This window comes from Euleptes europaea, chromosome 2 (genome assembly GCF_029931775.1).
Source record: "Euleptes europaea isolate rEulEur1 chromosome 2, rEulEur1.hap1, whole genome shotgun sequence".
NCBI lineage: Eukaryota > Metazoa > Chordata > Lepidosauria > Squamata > Sphaerodactylidae > Euleptes > Euleptes europaea.
In genome coordinates, this window is record NC_079313.1 from 2,045,400 (window position 1) to 2,066,766 (window position 21,367).

General features: G+C 49.7%; 1 protein-coding gene across 1 annotated transcript in view; it reads right to left on the minus strand.

Annotated features, from left to right (window-relative positions):
* The window catches only part of LOC130473975 (transducin-like enhancer protein 1), a 49,150-nt gene that overhangs the window by 8,818 nt on the left and 18,965 nt on the right, over positions 1 to 21,367 (minus strand). Inside the window, exons 6-12 of the mRNA XM_056845640.1 lie at positions 17,199 to 17,394; positions 14,935 to 14,951; positions 13,347 to 13,451; positions 12,462 to 12,506; positions 3,109 to 3,241; positions 2,038 to 2,219; positions 1,853 to 1,932 (exon numbers count right to left, since the gene is read on the minus strand). Of these exons, the coding sequence (XP_056701618.1) occupies positions 1,853 to 1,932; positions 2,038 to 2,219; positions 3,109 to 3,241; positions 12,462 to 12,506; positions 13,347 to 13,451; positions 14,935 to 14,951; positions 17,199 to 17,394 (758 nt within the window). The remainder of the gene's footprint in view (positions 1 to 1,852; positions 1,933 to 2,037; positions 2,220 to 3,108; positions 3,242 to 12,461; positions 12,507 to 13,346; positions 13,452 to 14,934; positions 14,952 to 17,198; positions 17,395 to 21,367) is intronic.

A 21,367-nucleotide genomic window follows, 5' to 3' on the forward strand; every position in this document is an offset into this window, starting at 1 on the left:
CCGTCTAGACATTAGGAAGAATTTCCTAACAGTTAGAGGGGTTCCTCAGTGGAACAGGCTTCCTCGGGAGGTGGTGAGCTCTCCTTCCCTGGAGGTTTTGAAGCAGAGGCTGGATGGCCATCTGTCAGCAATGCTGATCCTATGACCCTAGGCAGATGATGAGAGGGAGGGCATCCTGGCCATCTTCTGGGCGTGGAGTAGGGGTCACTGGGTGTGTGTGTGGGGGAGGCAGTTGTGAATTTCCTGCATTGTGCAGGGGGTTGGACTAGATGACCCTGGTGGTCCCTTCCAACTCTATGATTCTAGGTAATTGCAAGCTATCTGGGCTGCTCTGATAAACTGAAGGTTTGGCACCTCTTGGTCACCACGATTTCTCTCAAAACACTCCTCCTCATTCTCTCTCCTCCTCACAGATCCACCTCCCATTGCCCTGACTCTTCCGCAGCCATTGCTATACTGCGCTCTCTCGGCAGCCTCCTCTTCTCACACCTTTTTGCATGCCTAGCAACCAACACTCTTGGGATAAAGGCTGCCAGAGCTTCACTGGAGTCAAGCACGAAAGCGCACAGAGAACCAGCCCTGCTTTGGGTACCTCACCGTATTTTGGTGGAGAATGGCATTTGCTACTACATCGAATATACATACACACACACATAGGCAGCAGTTCTGCGGCTCAGCATGTTTAAAAGAGCTTTGCGTCACCTATATAGCTTTACAACAGCCCTGTAAGGAACGCCAATACCATTAGCCTCTCCTTGATCAAGTAATCATGGAGGCTGTGTTTGCAAAAGAAAAAAAACACTATTTCCAAATCAACATGGAATAAACCATAAGGAAAAGCCACTGCTGAGTTGCTTTTACCCATGGGGCGGGAGGCGCTTGTAAGTCAGGAACCAGGATTTAAAACCATCTGGACAGTCTAGAAGCAAAAAAAATAATAATGTCGGGTTTCCAGCTGAGAGTTTGAATTTAAGAATAAAAATGGCTGATAAAAGTTTGAATTTGGCACTTTCCTATCTACATTATGCCCACAGGGATGTACTTCACACTCGTCCAATTAAGGCTTACGCAGGCCCCAATCCCATATACACTTATTTGGGAGTAAGTCCATTGAGCTCAATGGAATTTACTTCTGAACAGATGAGAGCGTAAATAACATTTGACACAGAAGTTCCTGGTGATGACAATGTATAGTAATTTACTGTCCATTAGTCAGTCCCTGGATAATTTTAGGACCTCGGATGCGCCTGGCTTCCATTCAGAAGTCTTGGTTTGTGGGTGTTCTGAGACAACATCAACACACTCCAATTGTCGACACTGGCAAGTTACATTTAGATGGCCACAAAATTATACCATGAAGCTTCTGAACCAAATGTGTATACACAAGCGCGCGCACAACACAAACAAAAAATGAAAATAATCTATTTTAGTCGCTTGACTTCCCCCCCTCCCCAAATTAGATTTCAGCTTGGGAATCCACATTTTCAGACTCAGCATGCCCCAAATTTGCGAGATGGTTTGGTTCTCTACTCTTATCCCAAAATGTCTCTTGATAATACTTTCCAGCACCCCGGTCCCTTTTAGGGGAAAAAAAGACGACAGCTAGACTGAAATTGTTCACGTGACGATACTGAGCAGCTCACTCTCAGCCTGGCCTACATTCCAGGGCTGTCGTGAGGGTACAGCGCCACAGCTCCCAAATACCCAGCCCTGAGCGCTTGGGGAAAATATGGGATGCAAATGCAGATTGTTATTATTAGTCAACATCAAATTGCTTCAGGGGCTCAGTCAACTACATGGCGGGGCAGAGATGGGGCCCCGCCTCCTTTAACAAGCTCCTCCCTCCACTTACGGTTTCCCTGAAGATGTCCCCGCCTGCATCCCCGTAGAGAGTCCTGGAACCCGCAAGTGCGAATGGGGATCGTAGGCAACCTGGCCAAGGAAGAGAGAATCCCCTTTGATTAATACATCGGGGACCCCACAAAGACCACCTCGTGCCCTTCTAGAGGCTGCCCTCCTGCCCCCCAAAGCGCTTACCATCGGGGAGCGCCCGTAAGTGCCAGCTCCCACGACGGCTGCCCCATTGATCTGGGGAGCCACGAGATGCAGTCCGGCGTAAGCCCCGGCACCGGCCATTTCTCCGTTGACCGAGGCGTGGGCTACGTTGAAAGCGGCGGGGTAGGCGCTCTGGAGCGCCAGCGGGTTTCTCAGGCCGAGGGCTGAAATTGCGGAGGAGAGATTGCAGAAAACACACACAGAGAAAATTAAAAGTCAGAAGATTAAAAGGAACTTGAAGCAGAGACAAGAAATATTCTTCTTTTATCCTAATCTGTTGCCACCGAGTTTATATTAAAAGCTCGTCATCTTTGTGCCTTTAAAATGTCTCTTGAAGACACCCCCTTTCAGTGTTGCTCCCGTTTGCCCCCGTGCTCACTTTCCACAGCTACGCTCCCCCAACCCCTTGCAAGGCATTTTTTTTTTGCTAATTTGTAATGTTTCTTCCTTCCTCACCACAAGTTCTTTTCCTTCACTTCTTTGAAAAACTGCCCCTTGAGAAACAAAAAAAGTTCTAAGCTTCTAGTCCTCATGATCCTTTTCCTTCACTTCTTTGAAAAACAGCCCCCCGAGAAACAAAAAAAGTTGTTCTAAGCTTCTAGTCCTCATGATTGCTCCAGAGGAGCCTCACCAACAGAAACAGAAGCAGCTCCCATCCTGTTTTGGGAGATATGCCACCGCCACACCCATTTTCAAGTTTCTCTCTGCAGCTACTAGGACCGGGAGCTTGAGGGAATGCTTCCCAAAGTAACAGAGATATATATATATATATATATATATATATATATATATATATATATATATATATATATATATATATATATATATATATTTAAAAAAACAGAGTTGTCGGACTGCTAGCCCTCAGCAGCTCTACAGTTTTTCAGGCTGTGGGTGCGAATTCTCTTCTTGCCCCTGAAACAGACTCCTTGCCCGCGGAAAGCCAGGGCAAAGGCATCTTCAGAGAGGAGATCTGTTTTTGCAAACGTGCATGCCTCCCTCCCGAAATGGGACCCAACCACAGATCCCAACGGGGGGGGGGACCCCAGTTACCGAGCGACTCCACTGTCTGCTTGGCTACGCCTGGGCGGAGCTGCGGGGTGCTGCTGCTGGAGCCAGGCCCCGTCCCTTCGCCTTGGGACGTCGGGGTGCTCGATTTCAAGCCTGGGGTGCCGGCTTTCTCCACCTGCAAGGGAGCCATTGAGAGCGGGATGTCAGTTCTTGGCATTGCTGTTCTTCCCTTCCCAAAAGCTCAGGGGTGAGGAGGAGGAAGGAGGGGTTAAATTTATTCAATAGACATTTTTTTTTTAATTACATGCATGAGCTGCCTCATACTGAATCAGACCTTTGGTCCATCAAAGTATTGTCTACTCAGACTGGCAGTAACTCTCCAGAAGGTAAGGTGGTCCTTTTCACTGGAGATGCCGGGGATTGAACCTGGGACCTCCTGTATGCCAGGCAGACGCTCTACCGCTGAGCCACAGCCCCTTCCAAGTGGGCAAGTGAACACATGAAGCTGTGTTCTACCGAATCAGACCCTTGGTCCGACAAAGTCAGTATTGTCTACTCAGACTGGCAGCGGCTCTCCAGGGTCTCAGGTGGGGTCTTTCACATCACCTATTTGCCTGGTCCCTTTACCTGGAGATGCTGCCAGGGACTGAACCTGGGACCTTCTGCATGCCAAGCAGATGCTCCACCACTGAGCCACAGCCCCTCCCCTCCCTTGGTCCATCGAGGTCAGTATTGTCTACTCAGACTGACAGCGGCTCTCCAGGGTCTCAGGCAGAGGGTCTTTCACATCACCTACTTGCCTGGTCCCTTTAACTGGAGATGCTGGGGACTGAACCTGGGATCGAACCTGGGATATTTTACATGCCAAGCAGACACTCTGAGCTACGGCCCCTCCTACATAAAGGCACTTTTCTGCAGGGCCAGGTCAGCAACTAGTGGGGGTGGGGGGGAAAGTAAGCTGTTACCAGGACCGGCTAGATACTGCAGTCAGAGTTACACTGCCTTTGAACATGGAGGCTCCATTTAGCCTGACTTCCACAGGGAAGCCCAGTGCCATGGTCGGTGAGCTCCCCGGGGACGGGTTTTCAGAGAAACATTTCCTCTCCCCAGAACATTTCAGTCCCAAGTGATTAAACCGTAATGAGCCGGTCTCCTCTCCGGCCTCATTCCAACCCCCCTCCGGCAGAAGAAAAAGAAGAGTGCCGAGCTTCTCTACCTTTTAAGGAGGATCAAACTGGTTTATAATTCCCCTTCCCAGGACAGGCACTCTGTGAAGTCGGTGGGGCTGAGTTTGGAGAGCCGTGACTTGCCCAAGGTCACCCAGCTGGCTTCATGTGGAGGAGTGGGGAATCAAACCCGGTTAGAATCCACCGCTCTTAACCACTACGCCACACTGCTGCAAGTAGAGACTGGGGCGGGATGGGGGTGGAGTCCCCCCCACTTCCATAAGCAAAGACCTACTGCCTAATGTTGAATTAAGAGGCAGAACACATCGAAAGATCACCAGATTTCTATTGTCGCCTCCGCCCTTTGGTTGTGGTCACCTCGAAGCCAAGTTTCTGCCCCCGCACGCAAAAGTTTCTCTCCCCCCTCCCAAAAAAACAACTTTCCAGGAATCATAGAATCATAGAGTTGGGACCACCAGGGTCATCTAGTCCAACCCCCTGCACAATGCAGGAAATTCACAACTGCCTCCCCCCACCCCACAACCCTAGTGACCAGAAGATGGCCAAGATGCCCTCCCTCTCATCATCTGCCTAAGGTCACAGAATCAGCATGGCTGACAGATGGCCATCGAGCCTCTGCTTAAACACCTCCAGGGAAGGAGAGCTCACCACCTCCCGAGGAAGCCTGTTCCACTGAGGAACCGCTCGAACTGTTAGAAAATTCTTCCTAATGTCTAGACGGAAACTCTTTTGATTTAATTTCAACCCGTTGGTTCTGGTCCGACTGTCTTGAGCAACAGAAAACAACTCGGCACCCTCCTCTCTACGACAGCCCTTCAAGTCCTTGAAGATGGTTCTCATATCCCCTCTCGGTCTTCTCCTCTCCAGGCTGAACATACCCAGCTCCTTCAACCTTTCCTCATAGGACTTGGGTCTCCAGACCCCCTCACCATCTCTGTTGCTCTCCTCTGGACACGTTCCAGCTTGTCTACATCTTTCTTAAATTGTGGTGCCCAAAACTGAACACAATACTCCAGGTGAGGTCTAACCAGAGCAGAGTAAAGCGATACCATCACTTCGTGCGATCTGAATGTCTTGTATCAGACTTCACTCTTCCCGATTCAAAAGATAAGGGAATCCTGTTGTTCTGCTGTGACCCCCACCATGGACAAACAGATCGACTCCCGTTCTCGGGCCAGGCAGAGCGATTAAACTTCTACCCAGCTATTTAGTGGATTTCAGCCCAGCGTCGCCTTGCTCAGAGCTAGGTATTCGGCTCCCTTTCCCATTTAATCCTCATAACGACAGCGAATACCGACTGGCCCCAGGTCTCTCAGCAAGCTGTGTGGGGTTGCAGGATTTGAATCCAAGTCTCTCAGATCCTAGTTCAACATGCTGAACATGCTAAATCATGCTGGGTTGTTCCATAGTTTTTGGCCATCTGGAAAGGCTGTGTTAGAACAGAAGAAGGAGAGTTGGTTTTTATATGCCGGCTTTCTCTACCACTTAAGGGAGAAGCAAACCAGCTTACAATCACCTTCCCCTCCCCACAACAGACACCCTATGAGGTAGGTGGGGCTGAGAGAGCTCTAAGAGAGCTGTGACTAGCCCAAGGTCACCCAGCTGGCTTCGTGTGGAGGAATGGGGAAACCAACCCGGTTCAGCAGTTTAGTCTCCGCCGCTCATGTGGAGAATAGCCTCTGAACATGAGCAGTGTGCAAACAGACACTGTCCTAAACCTACTGACTCTGCACAAAGTTGCCTATGGGGCGAAGTAACCATGAATACGAGGCATGATCACTATTTTCTTTTTGCCTCTGGGGCAAAGCAGTGCTTCCATGCCAGCCTTTCTGGCTTGGAGGGATTTTGTTCTGCCCAAAAGCTTCTGCCAAGGGACCGTACGTTAGACATCGAAACCTTTTCTTCCATATTTTAGAACTGGGGAGCACCCAGTGCATTCGACAGGCAGTGGATTTGGGATAGACCAAAAGGACAATTTGCCAACGGTAACTAACACGTGGAACTCACTACCACAAGATGCAGTGATGGGTGCCGGCCTGGAGAGTATTAAACAGGGATCAAACCAACACGGAAGAGGAGAGAGCCGTCCATAGCGATGAGATTCAGAGGCTAAATGCAACATAAATAATTGTGCAAAACTTTACAGCGTGGCTAGATGACTGTGGAAGTCTGCACTCTGGGAATGCTCAGAGGCTAGACTACAGTTACCTTTACCACTTCTCCAGGTTTTCTCTTCTAAACCCCAATCTGGTAGCAGGGCGACAATTTATATGCTGGTGGGGCTAGCCAGAAGGATGGAAGCAGCTTATTTGAAACACGTAAAAGCTGCAATGAAGATTGCAGAAAGGTCTCCAGCCTTTTTGAACCTGTGGGCACATCTGGAATTCTGAAACACCACGGTGGGCGCGGCAAAAAAATGGCGGCTGCAAAATGGCGGCCGCAGGAGGCGGAGCCAGCCACAAAATCATTGCCACAGAGTAACTGCAGTCACGCAATATAGATCCTTGTGCTGTGGTGGCAGCTGCTGCCAAAGTAGTAGGGTTGCCAACCTCCAGGAACTCAAAATAATATAGAACGGCACAAACCTCAAGAATGGCAAATGCGTCTCAAAACTCTATTAAATAACCTTAAGTGTCATTGACAAAAAAGTACGAAACCCTGAAGACAATATATACAAATCCCATGAACAATAGACTTGTTACAAATAACAGAAAAGAAAGTCCATCCAAAGTGTGTTTAAGGTCCAAAAAGACATATGGTCCTTTCCAAGAAGGTTTTCATCCTCACTACAAGTTTGGTACCATATGTCTTTCTGGACCTTGAACACAATTTGGATGAACTTTCTTTTCTGTTATTTGTAACAAGTCTATTGTTTATGGGATTTGTGCAACTTATGTATATTGTCTTCAGCGTTTCATACTTTTTTGTCAATTACACTTAAGGTTATTTAATGCTGTTTATGCTGTTCTATTTTATTTTGACTATACAGTGTGCAGCGTAGGATGAGAATTTTTTAAGGTTAAACCACCAGGTACTAGCTGGAGATTTCCCGCTATTACACCTGATCTCCAGCCGACAGAGACCAGTTCCCCTGGAGAAAATGGCCCTTTGGCAATTGGACTCTATGGCATCGAAGTCCCACCCCTCCCCAAACCCCACCCTTTTCAGGCTCTGCCCCAAAAACCTCTCGATGGTAGTGAAGAGGAACCTGGCAACCCTACAAAGCAACACTGTGAAACATCTACGCAGCAAATCAAATCTCCAGTAATCAAGCACAAGCCTTGCTGCTCAAAAGCCCTACCTGGCTCCACCTATTTCCTAAAAACACTTGGCAGGAGCCACAAAAGGTGTTTAAGAACGCTGCCAGCTCCAAACGGTTTCCACATGCCTGTATGAAACAGTCCGCCACATGCCGTTCCCGTGTAGATTCAGTGCGGTGCGATTGATCTTTTTAAAGAACTCCGGCACACCCGCATTTGCCTTCTAATAGTAAAGAGAATGCCCCCCCCCCACACACACACACACACAATCACAAAAGCTGCAACATCCTGCCAGCCAGAGGCAAGGTAGCAGGACCTAAAGCTGGAGAGTGAGAGATTCAAAACAGATAAAAGGAAGTATTGCTTCATTCAACGCATGGTTAAACTGTGGAACTCCCTGCCCCAGGGTGTGGTGACGGCTGCCAACTTGGAAGGCTTTAAGAGGGGACATGTTCACGGAGGAGAGGGCTATCCATGGCTACTAGTCGAAATGGATACTAGTCATGATGCAGACCGATTCTCTCCAGGATCAGAGGAGCATGCCTAATATATTAGATGCCGTGGATCAAAAGCAAGACAATGCTGCTGCAGTCGTCTTGCTTGTGGGCTTCCTAGAGGCACCTGGTTGGCCCCTGTGTGAACAGACTGCTGGACATGATGGGCCTGGGTCTGATCCAGCAGGGCCTTTCTTATGTTCTTATGTCTACAAACACAGGCGGCGGCTCTCCAGGTACGCAGAAAAATACAGCTTTGCAAATCAGCCAAAACGAAGAGGAACGTCATCTTTTTAAATCGATCTGATGGGGACCGAGCAGGCGCCAGGAGGCACGGGGCAGCAAGAGCAGTTGAGAGTCGGTTAAAGCAAACCGGGGGGCAGACGGAGGGGTGGCTGGAGAAATCAAGACCCCTTGAGCTTACAAAATCCTAGAGGGGGAGGTTTGGGAGTGGATTTCAAAAGGTTCCCCCCCACCCCCAGGGATTCACTGCAGGCCTGCTGCTTGTATTGAACAGGTTTTTATTGCTTCACGTTAAAATCCAAAGTTAGCCATGAGATTTTTTGCCCCTTTAAGACTGTAAAGTTTTCCTCATTTTAATGGGTTTGCTAAAATCATGTTATTTATCTGATATATTACAGTTGTAGATCCTTCCTCCCATTCCTGAAAATATTTTGAAATGTAAAAACCCGAACACAAAGTCAAAAGGAGCTCTTTTAGATTAAAAAATTCCTCATTGGGCTTTTTTTTGGGGGGGGGCTTTGCTTTCTCTGAGATAAATCGCCTGCTCACTTCCAATCCACGGACGCTTGCCGGTTGCTTGGAGCGGGGGCCGCTTCTCCGCCTCGGCTATTTGCACGGTTCAGCCATAGCCGAACACAGCCGATAATCACGCCAAGTTAAATACGTTACAATATCATAAGAAACGCCGACATGAGACGGATCAAAGAAGAGAAAACATCCCAGATCTTTTGCATCTGGCTCCCTGGTGAAGCTTCTGTTTGTAAAGAGGAACATGGACTGGTCAGGATGTCCACCGAGGGGGGGGGGGGCAGAAAATGCAAGTGGGGGGACGTGGGGGGTGGAGGAGAAGGAGCGTCGCAATCATTCCCTTCCACCGCCGGGACCTCCAAAATGAATTTTTCGAAACCCGGCATCGCACTTGGCTGCCCTTCCCAGAGGCCTCACGCGGCCGCCTTCCCAACCCGCAGCTGCTACGGCCGACACTGGAAAGAAAAACAGAAAAAAACCTCACTCCCCAGGAGAGCAATTTGAGGGAGGAATTCTTCCCCCCCTCTTCTCCCCCCCAGACATGCCACAAGGCCATTACGCAAGCCCGTGCCTTCTGGGCTGCAGGCCGCAGGCAGGCTGCAACAGCAACCGCGGTCCTTCTGGCCTCCGTTACGACGGGCAAAAGGGATCTGGCGATGAGACTGCTTATGGACGTTCCGTCACCGCTCAATCTATTCTCGCAGCCTTCTTTCAAACTCAGCCAATAGGATCATAGAATATAATCATAGAATTATAGAGTTGGAAGGGACCACCAGGGTCATCTAGTCCAACCCCCTGCACCATGCAGGAAATTCACAAGTATTCACACGCTCCCCACACACTCCCAGTGACCCCTACGACATGCCCAGAAGGTGGCCAAGGTGCCCGCCCTCTCATCATCTGCCTTAGGTCACAGAATCAGCCCAGGCAGACTCGGTCCGTCCGTTCTCCATTATAACGGGGCAAAAGGATCTTGCAATGAGGCTGCTTGTGAACCTTCTGTCACCGCTCAAGAGGGTTGCCAATCTCCAGGTGGTGAGGAAATAAACAGTACTAGGCTCTTGCAATGCAAACAAACATCTATTATACAAAACTGCGCAATAAGTGAAAGTGCAAACTCTTACAAACGGAACAACAACACATACGCATACAATACAGCTCCAAAAGGCTGCTCATTGAGAAGCCTTTTGGAGCTGTATTGTATGTGTATGTGTTGTTGTTCCGTTTGTAAGAGTTTGCACTTTCACTTATTGCACAGTTTTGTATAATAGATGTTTGTTTGCACTGCAAGAGCCTGGTACTATTTATTTCCTCAGCTTAGCATTTGGTACTTGTGCCTATTTCTCCAGTTTGCTAACCTCCAGGTGGTGGCTGGAGATCTCCTGCTATTACACCTGATCGCCAGCTGATAGAGATCAGTTCACCTGGAGAAAATGGCCGCTTTGGCAATTTGGACTCTATGGCATTGAAGTCCCTCCCCTCCCCAAACCCCACCCTCCTTGGGCTCCGCCCCAAAAATCTCCAGGTATTTCCAAACCCGGAGCTGGTAACACTAGTTGTAATTCCAGGAGCTCTCCACGCCCCACCTGGAGGCTGGCAACCCTAAAACCAGCCCCTTTGTGGCTTCGTAGGCAGGGGCACAGCATCCCCATCCTTAACGATCCACAGGTTTAAAAAACTCAGCCCTCCAAAATCCCGATCTTTCAATTTCAAAACCGGAAGGAGCAAACACCATTACCTCTTTCCCCCATATGTTCCCACCCTAAAACCCACCCTCCTGCACTTGCGCACACCACGAACCATGCACAACCACGTGACACTTACGACAGCCACCTCCTTGGTGATCCGAGGCGGGGAGGCGCTGCTGGAGGAAGCCATGGAGGTGGGGCTGAGCTGAATGGGCTCCTTCCGCTGCAAGGAGACTTTGTCAACCCCGTTCTCTCGGGAAGAGAAGGAGTGGACGCTGTGGGGCGAAGAGGGGTCCTGTGGGGGACAGGAGGGAAGAAGAGCATCACAGGGTAGAAACAGACATAAGTAGAGTTGCCAGCCTCCAGGTGGTATCTGGAGATCTCCTGCTATTACAACTGATCTCCAGCCGATAGGGATCAGTTCCCCTGGAGAAAAATGGCTGCTTTGGCAATTGGACTCTATGGCATTGAAATCCCTCCCCTCCTCAAACTCCGCCCTCCTCGGGCTCAGCCCCAAAAGGCTCCCGCCAGTGGCGAAGAGGGACCTGGCAACCGTAGACATAAAGTACTGTATAAGAAAAAAATACAGGATGCCAAGCATGTAACAGACTCACCATAATTGTATTGTGTGTGTGTTAAGTGCCTTAAAGTCGCTTCCGACTCATGGCGACCCTATGAATGAAAGTCCTCCAAAATGTCCTATCTTTGACAGCCTTGCTCAGGTCTTGCAAATTGAGGGCCGTGGCTTCCTTTATTGAGTCAGTCCATCTCTTGTTGGGTTTTCCTCTTTTCCTGCTGCCCTCCACTTTTCCTAGCATGACTGTCTTTTCCATGATGTGACCAAAATACAAGATGTCTTGTCTTCTCATGATGTGACCAAAATACGACAGCCTGTTTAGTCATTTTAGCTTCTAGGGTCAGTTCAGGCTTGATTTGATCTATAACCCACTGATTTGTTTTTTTGGCAGTCCACAGAATCCGTAACCCTCTCCTCCAGCACCACATTTCAAAGGAGTCTACTTTGTTCCTATCAGCTTTCTTCAATGTCCAGCTTTCACACCCAAACATAATAGGAATACGATGGCCTGAATTAAGCTAATCTTGGCCAGTGACACATCCTTACACTTCAGAATCTTTTCTAGCTCCTTCATGGCTGCCCTTCCCAGTCTCAATAATTGTATTACTTACACTATATAAACCCAATTTTTGCATACAATATAGATATGATAAAGAGTGAAAACTCAGCCGACCATGGAATAATTATCGAATGCACAGTCCCTATAAAGTCCATGATATTCAGCCTTTAGGAAAGACTTGAAGATGGGAATGTGAAATTTTTCCCACCCATTATTATACTGTTGTCCATTCAGCACACTGAAGAAGGCGCCACGGAACGGCAATTGTTTCTAGATCACCGCCTGCGAAGGGGACTTGTGGTGTGTGGCTGTTTACCATTGCATATGGAGGTCGTTTCGAATTGGAAGTAACCATCATTGTTTTGAAGATCCAAGTTACACTTTGCTTTGGAAGACTCTTTCATGGACTGTACATTCGATAATTATTCCATGGTTTGCTGAGTTTTCACTCTTTATTGTACCTATATTGTATGCAAAAATTGGGTTTATAAAGTGTGAGTAATACAATTGTGGTGAGCTTATTACATGCTTGGCATCCTGTACTTTTTTCTTATTCAGTGCTTTGAGTAGTACAGAGGTACTATTGTTTTAACCCTAGACTTAAGCCAGTTTCCATGGGGGTGGGGAGTTGCTATTTGCAAGGAACGGGCAGAACTACAGCTCGGAGACAGAATGCTTGCTTTGCTTGCAGAGGGTCCCAGGTTCAATCTCTAGCTCAGGTCCCCAGCAAATTTTGTAGGACAGTGACTTTACTCTTTGCTCCCACCGAGCATGCTTAAACCTCATCACTCATGACACCCTCCCCGCACACACACACCCATGCTCACAAAAGGCCGAAATCCAAGGCAACCGTTCCTACCTCGTCCACCACAAGATTATCGTCACTCTTCTCTCCGTCGCTCCCCTGAAAATGTAGATGCAGGACGGGGAAGAAGAAGAGCAGACATTACTCTACAATTTTGTGCAGCCTCCTTCATAAACCCCACAAGGATTCCCTCCGTTAACCTCCCCCCGTCTTCAAAAACCTTGCAAGGGTTACGAGCATGAGCCAAGCGCAATCTGGCAAACAGCATGTAGCTTCTGGTTTGACCCCAAGTCACACCGTCAAGCTGGGAAACCCTGCCCTTCAATCCACCAGATCAGAAGAAGAGTTGGTTTTTATATGCTGACTTTCTCTACCACTTAAGGGAGACTCAAACTGGCTTTCAATCACCTTCCTGTCCCCATAACAGACACCCTGTGAGGCTGGTGGGGCTGAGAGAGCTCTAACAGAGCTGTGACTAGCCCAAGGTCACCCAGCTGGCTTCGTGCGTAGGAGTGGGGAAACCAATCCATTTCACCAGATCAGCCTCCACCGCTCATGTGGAGGAGTGGGGAAATCAAACCCGGTTCTCCAGATCAGACTCCACCGCTCCAAACCACCGCTCTTAACCACTACACTACGCTGGCTCTCAGGCTGTGCTAGGGGGGTGAGAAAACCACTCTGCCCATGCCCAGAGACACACACGTCTTCATTTTAGATTACACTTGCAGCAGCATTTTAGAAAATAAATTCAGTGGGCAAAGGCGGGGGGGAGACACACCGCACATGCTCAGAGGCACTCCTTCTTTACCATTCCCTCCTTTTGGTGCAGCAAGGCCAAATCGTCCAAAAAGCTTCCCTGGAGAAGAGAGCCCAACTCCAGTTTCCCGACCTGCGGCTTCCCTCACGTGCACAACACACACACCCCCAACAAAAACATACGTAGTCGGTGCCGTAATCCTTCTCTTCCGATTTCCTCTTTTTGCCTCCAGTCAGATAGTCGGAAATGGCCCGCATCCTTTCTCCATTGGACAAGGCCAAGGAACTCTGGGGAGAGGGTTAAGAGGAGACCCACCCACCCCATTGTAAGGAAACACATTAGTGGCAGCATGTAAACCTCCAAATGGCCACACATACAAATGCACACCTCTATAAGGGGGGTCTGGAAAGACATGTCTCAATCCCCCACTCTGACGATTCCCCATCACAGCCGATTTATGGCAATCCCTTCCAGGCAAGAGACTAACAGAGGTGGTTTGGCCATTGCCTTCCTCTGCGTAGCAACCCTGGACTTCCTTGGAGGTCTCCCATCCAAGTATTAACCAGGGCTGACCCTACCTAACTTCCAAGATCTGGCTAGCCTGGGCCATCCAGCTCGGGGATATGGGGAAGACCCACGCCCTATTCTATCCAACTGCTCCTCTACCAAGCTAAAGGGGACATCTCTAGGGCGGCTTTATCTCACTTCATCCTCTTTAAAGTAGACCAGATGAAGAGTAGGCTACAGAAGGCTGTAGACAAGCTGGACCGTGTCCAGAGGAGGGCAACAAGGATGGTGAGGGGTCTGGAGACCAAGTCCCATGAGGAAAGGCTGAACTAGGAGCTGGGTATGTTTAGCCTGAAGAGGAGAAGACCGAGAGGGGATACGAGAACCATCTTCAAGTACTTGAAGGGCTGTCGTAGAGAGGAGGGTGCCGAGTTGTTTTCTGTTGCCCCAGAAGGTCGGACCAGAACCATCAGGTTGAAATGAAATCAAAAGAGTTTCTGTCTAGACATTAGGAAGAACTTTCTAACAGTCAGAGCAGTTCCTCAGTGGAAGAGGCTTCCTCAGGAGGTGGTGAGCTCTCCTTCCTTGGAGGTGTTTAAGCAGAGGCTAGGTGGCCATCTGTCAGCAATGCTGATTCTGTGACCTTGGGCAGATGATGAGAGGGAGGGCATCTTGGCCATCTTCTGGTCACTAGGGGTGTGTGTGGGGGAGGTAGTTGTGAATTTCCTGCATTGTGCGGGGTTGGACTAGATGACCCTGGTGGACCCTTCCAACTCTATGATTCAAATCAAATGGGCTTTGAATGCCCGACTCCTTCATCGAAAGCATGCACACCGCTCTGTCGGGATCTTGCCCAAAACACAAGGGGGAGGTGCATAGGACCCCCCCCTCATCCTGAGATCCCAAACACCCCACGCCCAAGTGGGGAACAGAGAAGGAAAATGTGTTGCTCTCTTTGGGCTGCCTGCCAATCAGGAGGACAGATCGGTGCATTCGCTCCCCACCCCTTGGCTGAGTGTGTGCGCGTGTCCCCTCCAGCTCCAAACACACAAAAGCAGCTTTAAGAACGTGCGCGCATACACACAATCACACACAATGAGAAAAGCCAAGACACATGGCCGGCCCTTTCCGCCCCCCCCCCTCCTTTTGGCCAAAGCTTCCTCTTGGCTGAAGAAGGGGGAAGAAGCCCAAACAACTGGAAAATTGTGGGGAGGGGGGGGAGCGAAGCAAAGCAAGAAATAGAAAGGAAAACAAGAGACTTACGGGACCCGGGTCTCTCTCTGTCACCATAGCAACACAGATCAGCAACGGGGCAAGGATGGGGGGGAAACGAGAGAGGATGAGATTTTAGTGACACGCAAGACACACACGCCAACCGACATGTGCATTTGAAATTTGCAAACAAGACACAACGCGTGTGTGCATGTGGAGGGGGGGGGATTTGCACCCCTCTCCTTCCTTATTTCTAAATTGGTAAGAATGCCCTTTATTGCTAAGCTGCAATTAAAAAATCCACACGCACACAGAAAACGAAGTTGCGGTGCTGGCGTTTGTTTGACGGCCCCCCAGCAGAGGTAAGTGCAGTATTTATTTCTTCTCTGCTCCCCCCCTTTTCCACCCACAAATTATCAGGCTTGCACACGGCTTGGTCACCAACGGCGAGGCGAGATTCCCTCCGGGTGACCAAACAAAGAAGTTTGCAAAAACTGTGTTTTCCCCCTCTTTTTTTAGATCATCAACAGGCATGCTGACGGCTAGTCAACCTATTAACGTGGGTTTACAGCTCTGAAGAAGATATCGGCAGGACCACACCTCCGTTTGATTTCGAGGACGTTTGGAATATTTTGTCCCGTAATCCCACAAAAGCGCATTTTTATCCCGCTTTGCTTCCATAAGCGGTTCTCCCTCCATGTTAGCCTCCACAACCCTGCGAGGTAGGTTAAGCTGAGAAAGAGCGACTGGGGGTTGGACTTGAGGACCCTGGTGGTCCCTTCCAGCTCTATGATTCTATGACCACAGTCACCCAAGCAAACTTCGCAGCTGAGCGGGGATTCAAACCTGGGTCTCCCGGATCCTAGTCAGATGCTCTAACCACTACATCACACTGGCACAAAACAAATGGAAAGATTTTTTTTCCATTGCACAAACAGCCTAAATGAAACTGGGGGTGGGGGGTTGCTGCATTTTACTCTTAGCTAAAAGGAGCACACATCCATAATATTCATCTTGCATAGACAGTATTTTTTCAGATGATTACTCTGGGGGATGGAATTAGCAAACATCTGCAAGATTTACATCCCTACTTTCTGGCTTTGGAGGCACCTCAAAAGTAAAACTCAGTTTTCAAAAACTTCCCCCCCCCAAAAAAAACCCCCCTTGGAATTAAAAGACCACATATAAGCACACTTCCATATCGAAGGAGAAAGAAAAGAGTTGCAGAGAAGTGGTAAACACCAGCAACACAACAACAAAATCCAAACATGGCCTCGGACACAGTCGAGAAAGCCAGTATCAAAGACAAGCAGATTTATTCCCCCATCCTCATTTCCACCTCCCCCTCCTCCTCCTCCCAAATCCATCTCCTAGCCCCATGACTGCTTAAAATCACAAATCAGAGTCCCGGACAAGACCCTGTATGGAAGCCGCCATCTTGCTCTTTGAGAACCCATGTTTTACTTTGCCATTGGCTAGAAAAGCTAAATGGAACCTCTGCGGACAGAGGCATTCTACCAGCAAAGTCCAGATGGTGGGAATAATCAACAGGAGGCAGGATTAACTTCTAGGGGTTATTCTAGGGGTCATTTAATGTACTAGGAATGTTCCTGGTGGACTCGTGACAGATAGGAAAAATCAGAGCCAACGCCAACCCTGTAAAGTAGGTTAAGGGCGACTGTCTCAAAGTCACCCAGGCAGGCCTCCCTGGAAACTGGGTGTCTCAGATCCCAGTCCAAATCCCTTAAGATCAGCCAGGAAGTGGCTTTGCTGGACTCAAATCAAATCTGTACCTCGGTTCACATCCTAGGCCCATCTGGCAGATGGCCAAGATGAACAAGACTTGTCAGTTAAAATTGTAAATTTGGCACCACTCTTGGTAGGTGTGCTGCAACCCCCAAGGCAGGGCCTTTTGGGCAGCGGCGTCGCAACTCTGGAACTCCCTTCCAACTGAAATTTGTAATATTGTCGAAGGCTTTCACGGTCAGAGTTCATTGGTTCTCGTAGGTTATCCGGGCTGTGTGACCGTGGTCTTGGTATTTTCTTTCCTGACGTTTCGCCAGCAGCGGTGGCCGGCATCTTCAGAGGAGTAACACTGAAGGACAGTGTCCTTGGCACCAGTCTTGGTGGGTGCTCCCCCCCCCCACACACACAGAGTGTGTGGCAGGGTCTTTTTGGTGGTGGTGCCTGGAACTCCCTTCCGATTGAAGTTCCTTGAACTCTGCTAATCGTGCAGTATCGGCTTGGCCAGCTTTTATACCCTGGTTCTCTTAGCAGGCGCTCCCGTACCACGGACGCCCACAACTGCCCCATACCTCTGTGCTCGGCATCGTGAAGTCCTCGATCATCCTTTGCGATGAGCTGGGCCTGACCCCCCAGTGCCCCGGAGAGCGCCAGGAGCCCGGAAGCGCTGCCAATGGTAGCTAAGGTTGCCGACTGCATGCTGGAGGGGTGCGGCGTCAGCGGGATGGGGGGCGCATGGTGGGTGAGGTGCTGGGCCTGAAGCTGGTGCTGATGAGAAAAATAAGGGTGGGGGGAATAGAGACACAAGCAGTGCTGAGATCACTCCGAGAACCCAGCCACTCAGAAACACAAAGTGGGGAGGGGGCGCGCCTCATTCGGTTTGCTTCGGACACCAGAGGACTCAAGAACCTGAAATCAACAAACTAGACCCGGGGTCCCCAAACCTTTTGAGCCCGTGGGCACCTTCAGCCTTCTGGAGGAGGAGGAAGAAGAAGAAGAGGAAGAGTTGGGTTTCATATGCCGACTTTCTCTACCACTTAAGGCAGAATCAAACCTGCTTATGATCACCTTCCCTCCCCACAACAGACACCCTGTGAGGGAGGTGGGGCTGAGAGAACTGTGACTAGCCCAAGGTCACCCAGATGGCTTCACATGTAGGAGTGGGGAAACCAACCCGGTTCACCAGATTAGCCTCCGCCGCTCATGTGCACGAGTGGGGAATCAAACCCGGATCTCCAGATCACAGTGCACCGCTCCAAACCACCGCTCTTAACCACTACACCACGCTGGCTCTCAAGTTGGTGGGAGCAAACACAAAATGGTTGCTGGAGGAGGCGGAGGCAGCCCCAGAATGGCGGCCCACAAGAGGCGGAGCTGCACACACGGAAGATGCCCAAGTGTAAAAGAAAAGAGGGGTAATTTTAAAATAAACTGGAGGAAAAGGGGTGAGAGAAAATAAAACCGGCACTGGGGTGGCAGCTGCCACCGAAACGGTGTTATTTTAATCTGCACAGACAATAACATGAACACATGAGGCTGCCTTCTACTGAATCAGACCCTCGGTCCATCAAAGGCAGTATTGTCTGCCCAGACCGGCAGCGGCTCTCCAGGGTCTCAGGCAGGGGTCTTTTACATCACCTGCTTGCCTAGTCCCTTTAACTGGAGATGCCGGGGATTGAACCGGGGACCTTCTGCATGCCAAGCAGATGCCCCGCCACTGAGCCACGGCCCCTCCACTGGCCAATCAGTGGTACATATCAGGCCGGTCAGGAGCCCTGTGGGGCAGAAGCCACTTATTTTGGAAAAACACTTGGTGGGTGCCAAGAAAGGCACCACATTGGAGACCCCTGAACTAGATATGAATAAAATGAGGTATTCACTGTACTCTGGCATGTCTCATTTTATTCATATCTATTGCTACAGATTGCGATATTGATGTTTTATCATTTGCCAAATTCTGGAATACCTTGTGCGATTTGTTATGCCAATAAAGGTTTTTGAATTTGAACTAGATGGGATCACATCTCAAGGCCAGCAAAAACAAAGGACCTACAGTCGGAGATGGGACGATTGCAACCCGAACTTCGATTCTATAGCTGTATCAAGCTTCCCTTAAAAATTACAGAAAAGCTGGCCATTTACCAACGTTTCCAGCGGACTCGGCCCGCCGGTCAACACATTGCTGAGATTTTGGTTCGTCTTACACCCGAGCCCAAACTGCTAGGAAGGGTCGCAAAGTCTCCAGAGACAAGCACAGTTTTGGAAACAGCAGCTCCAAAGAGCGGCCGATTTGTAGGACTTCCAAGGGAGAGGAGATGTTTCTCAGAATATTTCTGGAACCCAGATCCCGGGGCTGTTGCGGATCAAGCCTAACAAGGGACATTTCAATTTTTAGTCCCAAGAATATATTCCTGAGCGTTCTCCTCCTTGGAAAAGAAACAACGGGTGAGCTGCCGCATGAGGCAGCGTTGCGAGATTGCATGGCTGCAAACCTCCTTGGCAAATGTGGGCGATTCCTTGAGCGGCCGCTCCCTGGGCAGAACAGGCTGGCATGGTCTGGCCGTGACGCCGCCCTCCGAGCGCAGACTCGAAATCCATAACTGCATCAGCCCAGCCGAGCTTAAACACTTCCAGGTGCGCACCTCGAGGTCAGAAGTACTCGATCAATAGCGCTCTTCGGGGCACATGCGGGGACGCTTGACGCTTGGCCGGCTAATGTTTTTTTCCCGGTACCAGGCATCGATCGTAAGCTGCAAACGGGGGCTCCGTTTGTTGCCGTTTGGGCCCTGTTTAGTATTGCTGTGCATTTATGTATTATATATAGATACCGAACCACTTCATAGGTAGCACAAATTACATCGGCACCGAAATGTGGGGGGGGGCTTCCCCCAATTGCCCACCACCCCGTGGTCAAATGAATTTTTTGCTTCCACTCACATCATCTAGCTGCACATGCACCAGCTCCGATTATTCTCGGACGGAAGAATTCCTACGGGAATTATATTCTTAGGGGGGGAAATCCCCCCCATCATTTATCCACATTATGATTGGGATTGCCCATTACTCTGTGAAGCGCTCCGTACAGACACGCAAGGGCCTGGAGGCCGTGGGGGTTTGTTCTTGCACTGTTACAAGGCAATATTGTCTTTGGAAATGAAGCTATTGCGGAGAGCTGGGCAGGAACAGAAGGCCGGCTCCCGAGAGGTACAGGAAGAAGCTAAACTGCAATCGATCCCGGCGGGGGTAAAACAGAGATGGAGGGGCCCCACCCTTCCCAGCCCGGCTCCAGTTGCTGGCAAACAAAAGGAGTATTCCTGGTACCCTGCGAAGGAAATATTTCGGACTCCGGCGACAGCGCGGTTGAGAGAGAGGAAGCCAGGGGACTGAGACCCGTCCGAAAGCACGTCCCTAAGAGGAAAGGTGTCTTGTCAGAGAAGAAGCCCATCGCGCATTGTGGCTTTTGAGTCGGGAGACCCGGCTTCAAATCCCAGCTCGTTCTGCGGGAGGGTTGCCAGGTCCCTCTTTGCCACCGGCGGGAGGTTTTTGGGGCAGAGCCTAAGAAGGGCGGGGTTTGGGGAGGGGAGGGACTTCAATGCCATAGAGTCCAATGGCCAACGCAGCCATTTTCTCCAGGTGAACTGATTTCTATCGGCTGGAGATCAGTTGTAATAGCAGGAGATCTCCGGCTAGTACCTGGAGGTTGGGGGAGAAAATAGACACCACTGTACTATTATCAACCGATGAAGAATCCAAAGAATTTGAAACGGCCGTATCTTCCTTGAAGCAAATCCTCCTTGAACCTATTATTGTCAGAACTACTCATTTACCTGTATGATACTTATACAGAAGATTGATGTACATACAGTGAGAGACATTGCACTCTTGTTCAGATATATTCCTTGTCTTACAGTCCATGAGATGGGTTGTATAGTTGATGTATAAGATTTCTTGTTAATATGTATGTGTAATTGTTTGTGCGTAATTGTTAGACACAGTAGCTCATAAAAATATTTTTTGCACTTCATTATACTGGTTCGCTCCAGTACCTGGAGGTTGGCAACCCTAGAGAAGAAGCCTATCGCGCATTGTGGCTTTTGAGACGGGAGGCCCGGCTTCAAATCCCAGCTCGTTCTGCAGGTCTGAGGTGCGCCGTGCCCAGTTGCAATCTCGCTTTCCTCGCTTTCAAAGCGGAAACATCCCCCTCAGGGGTTTGGCAAGGGCAAATTCAAGGAAGTTTGCAGAGCGCTTTGCTAAGTTAGGCATTAAAAAGTTGGGCACATGCCACGTTAAAAATATACACCCCCGCGCACAAGACCCTGCCCCAGAAAGCTGCATATGCGTTTATGGAAAATGGAGCATAATCGAGTCAGTCTGCAGGCCGAGGAGAGGGGACCAAATGCCAGAGCGACAAAGCCCCGCTCGAAGCTCTTTTAGTCAGGCTGAACCGGCAGAAAGGGGGAGGCGGAAACATTTGGTAAGGGGCAAAGACGGGCTCCTTCATTCCTTGGCGACTCTCATATCCAGGACCTGAGTAACATGCATTTCATGCGCATAAACTGAATGGCTGTATCGGACCCTCAAGTTCTGCATGTACCAAACGCGGGGTTGCCAGGTCCCTCTTCGCCACCGGTGGGAGGGTTTGGGGGCAGAGCCTGAGGAGGGCAGGGTTTGGGGAGGGGAGGGACTTCAGTGCCATAGAGTCCAATGGCCAAAGCGGCCATTGCCTCCAGGGGAACTGATC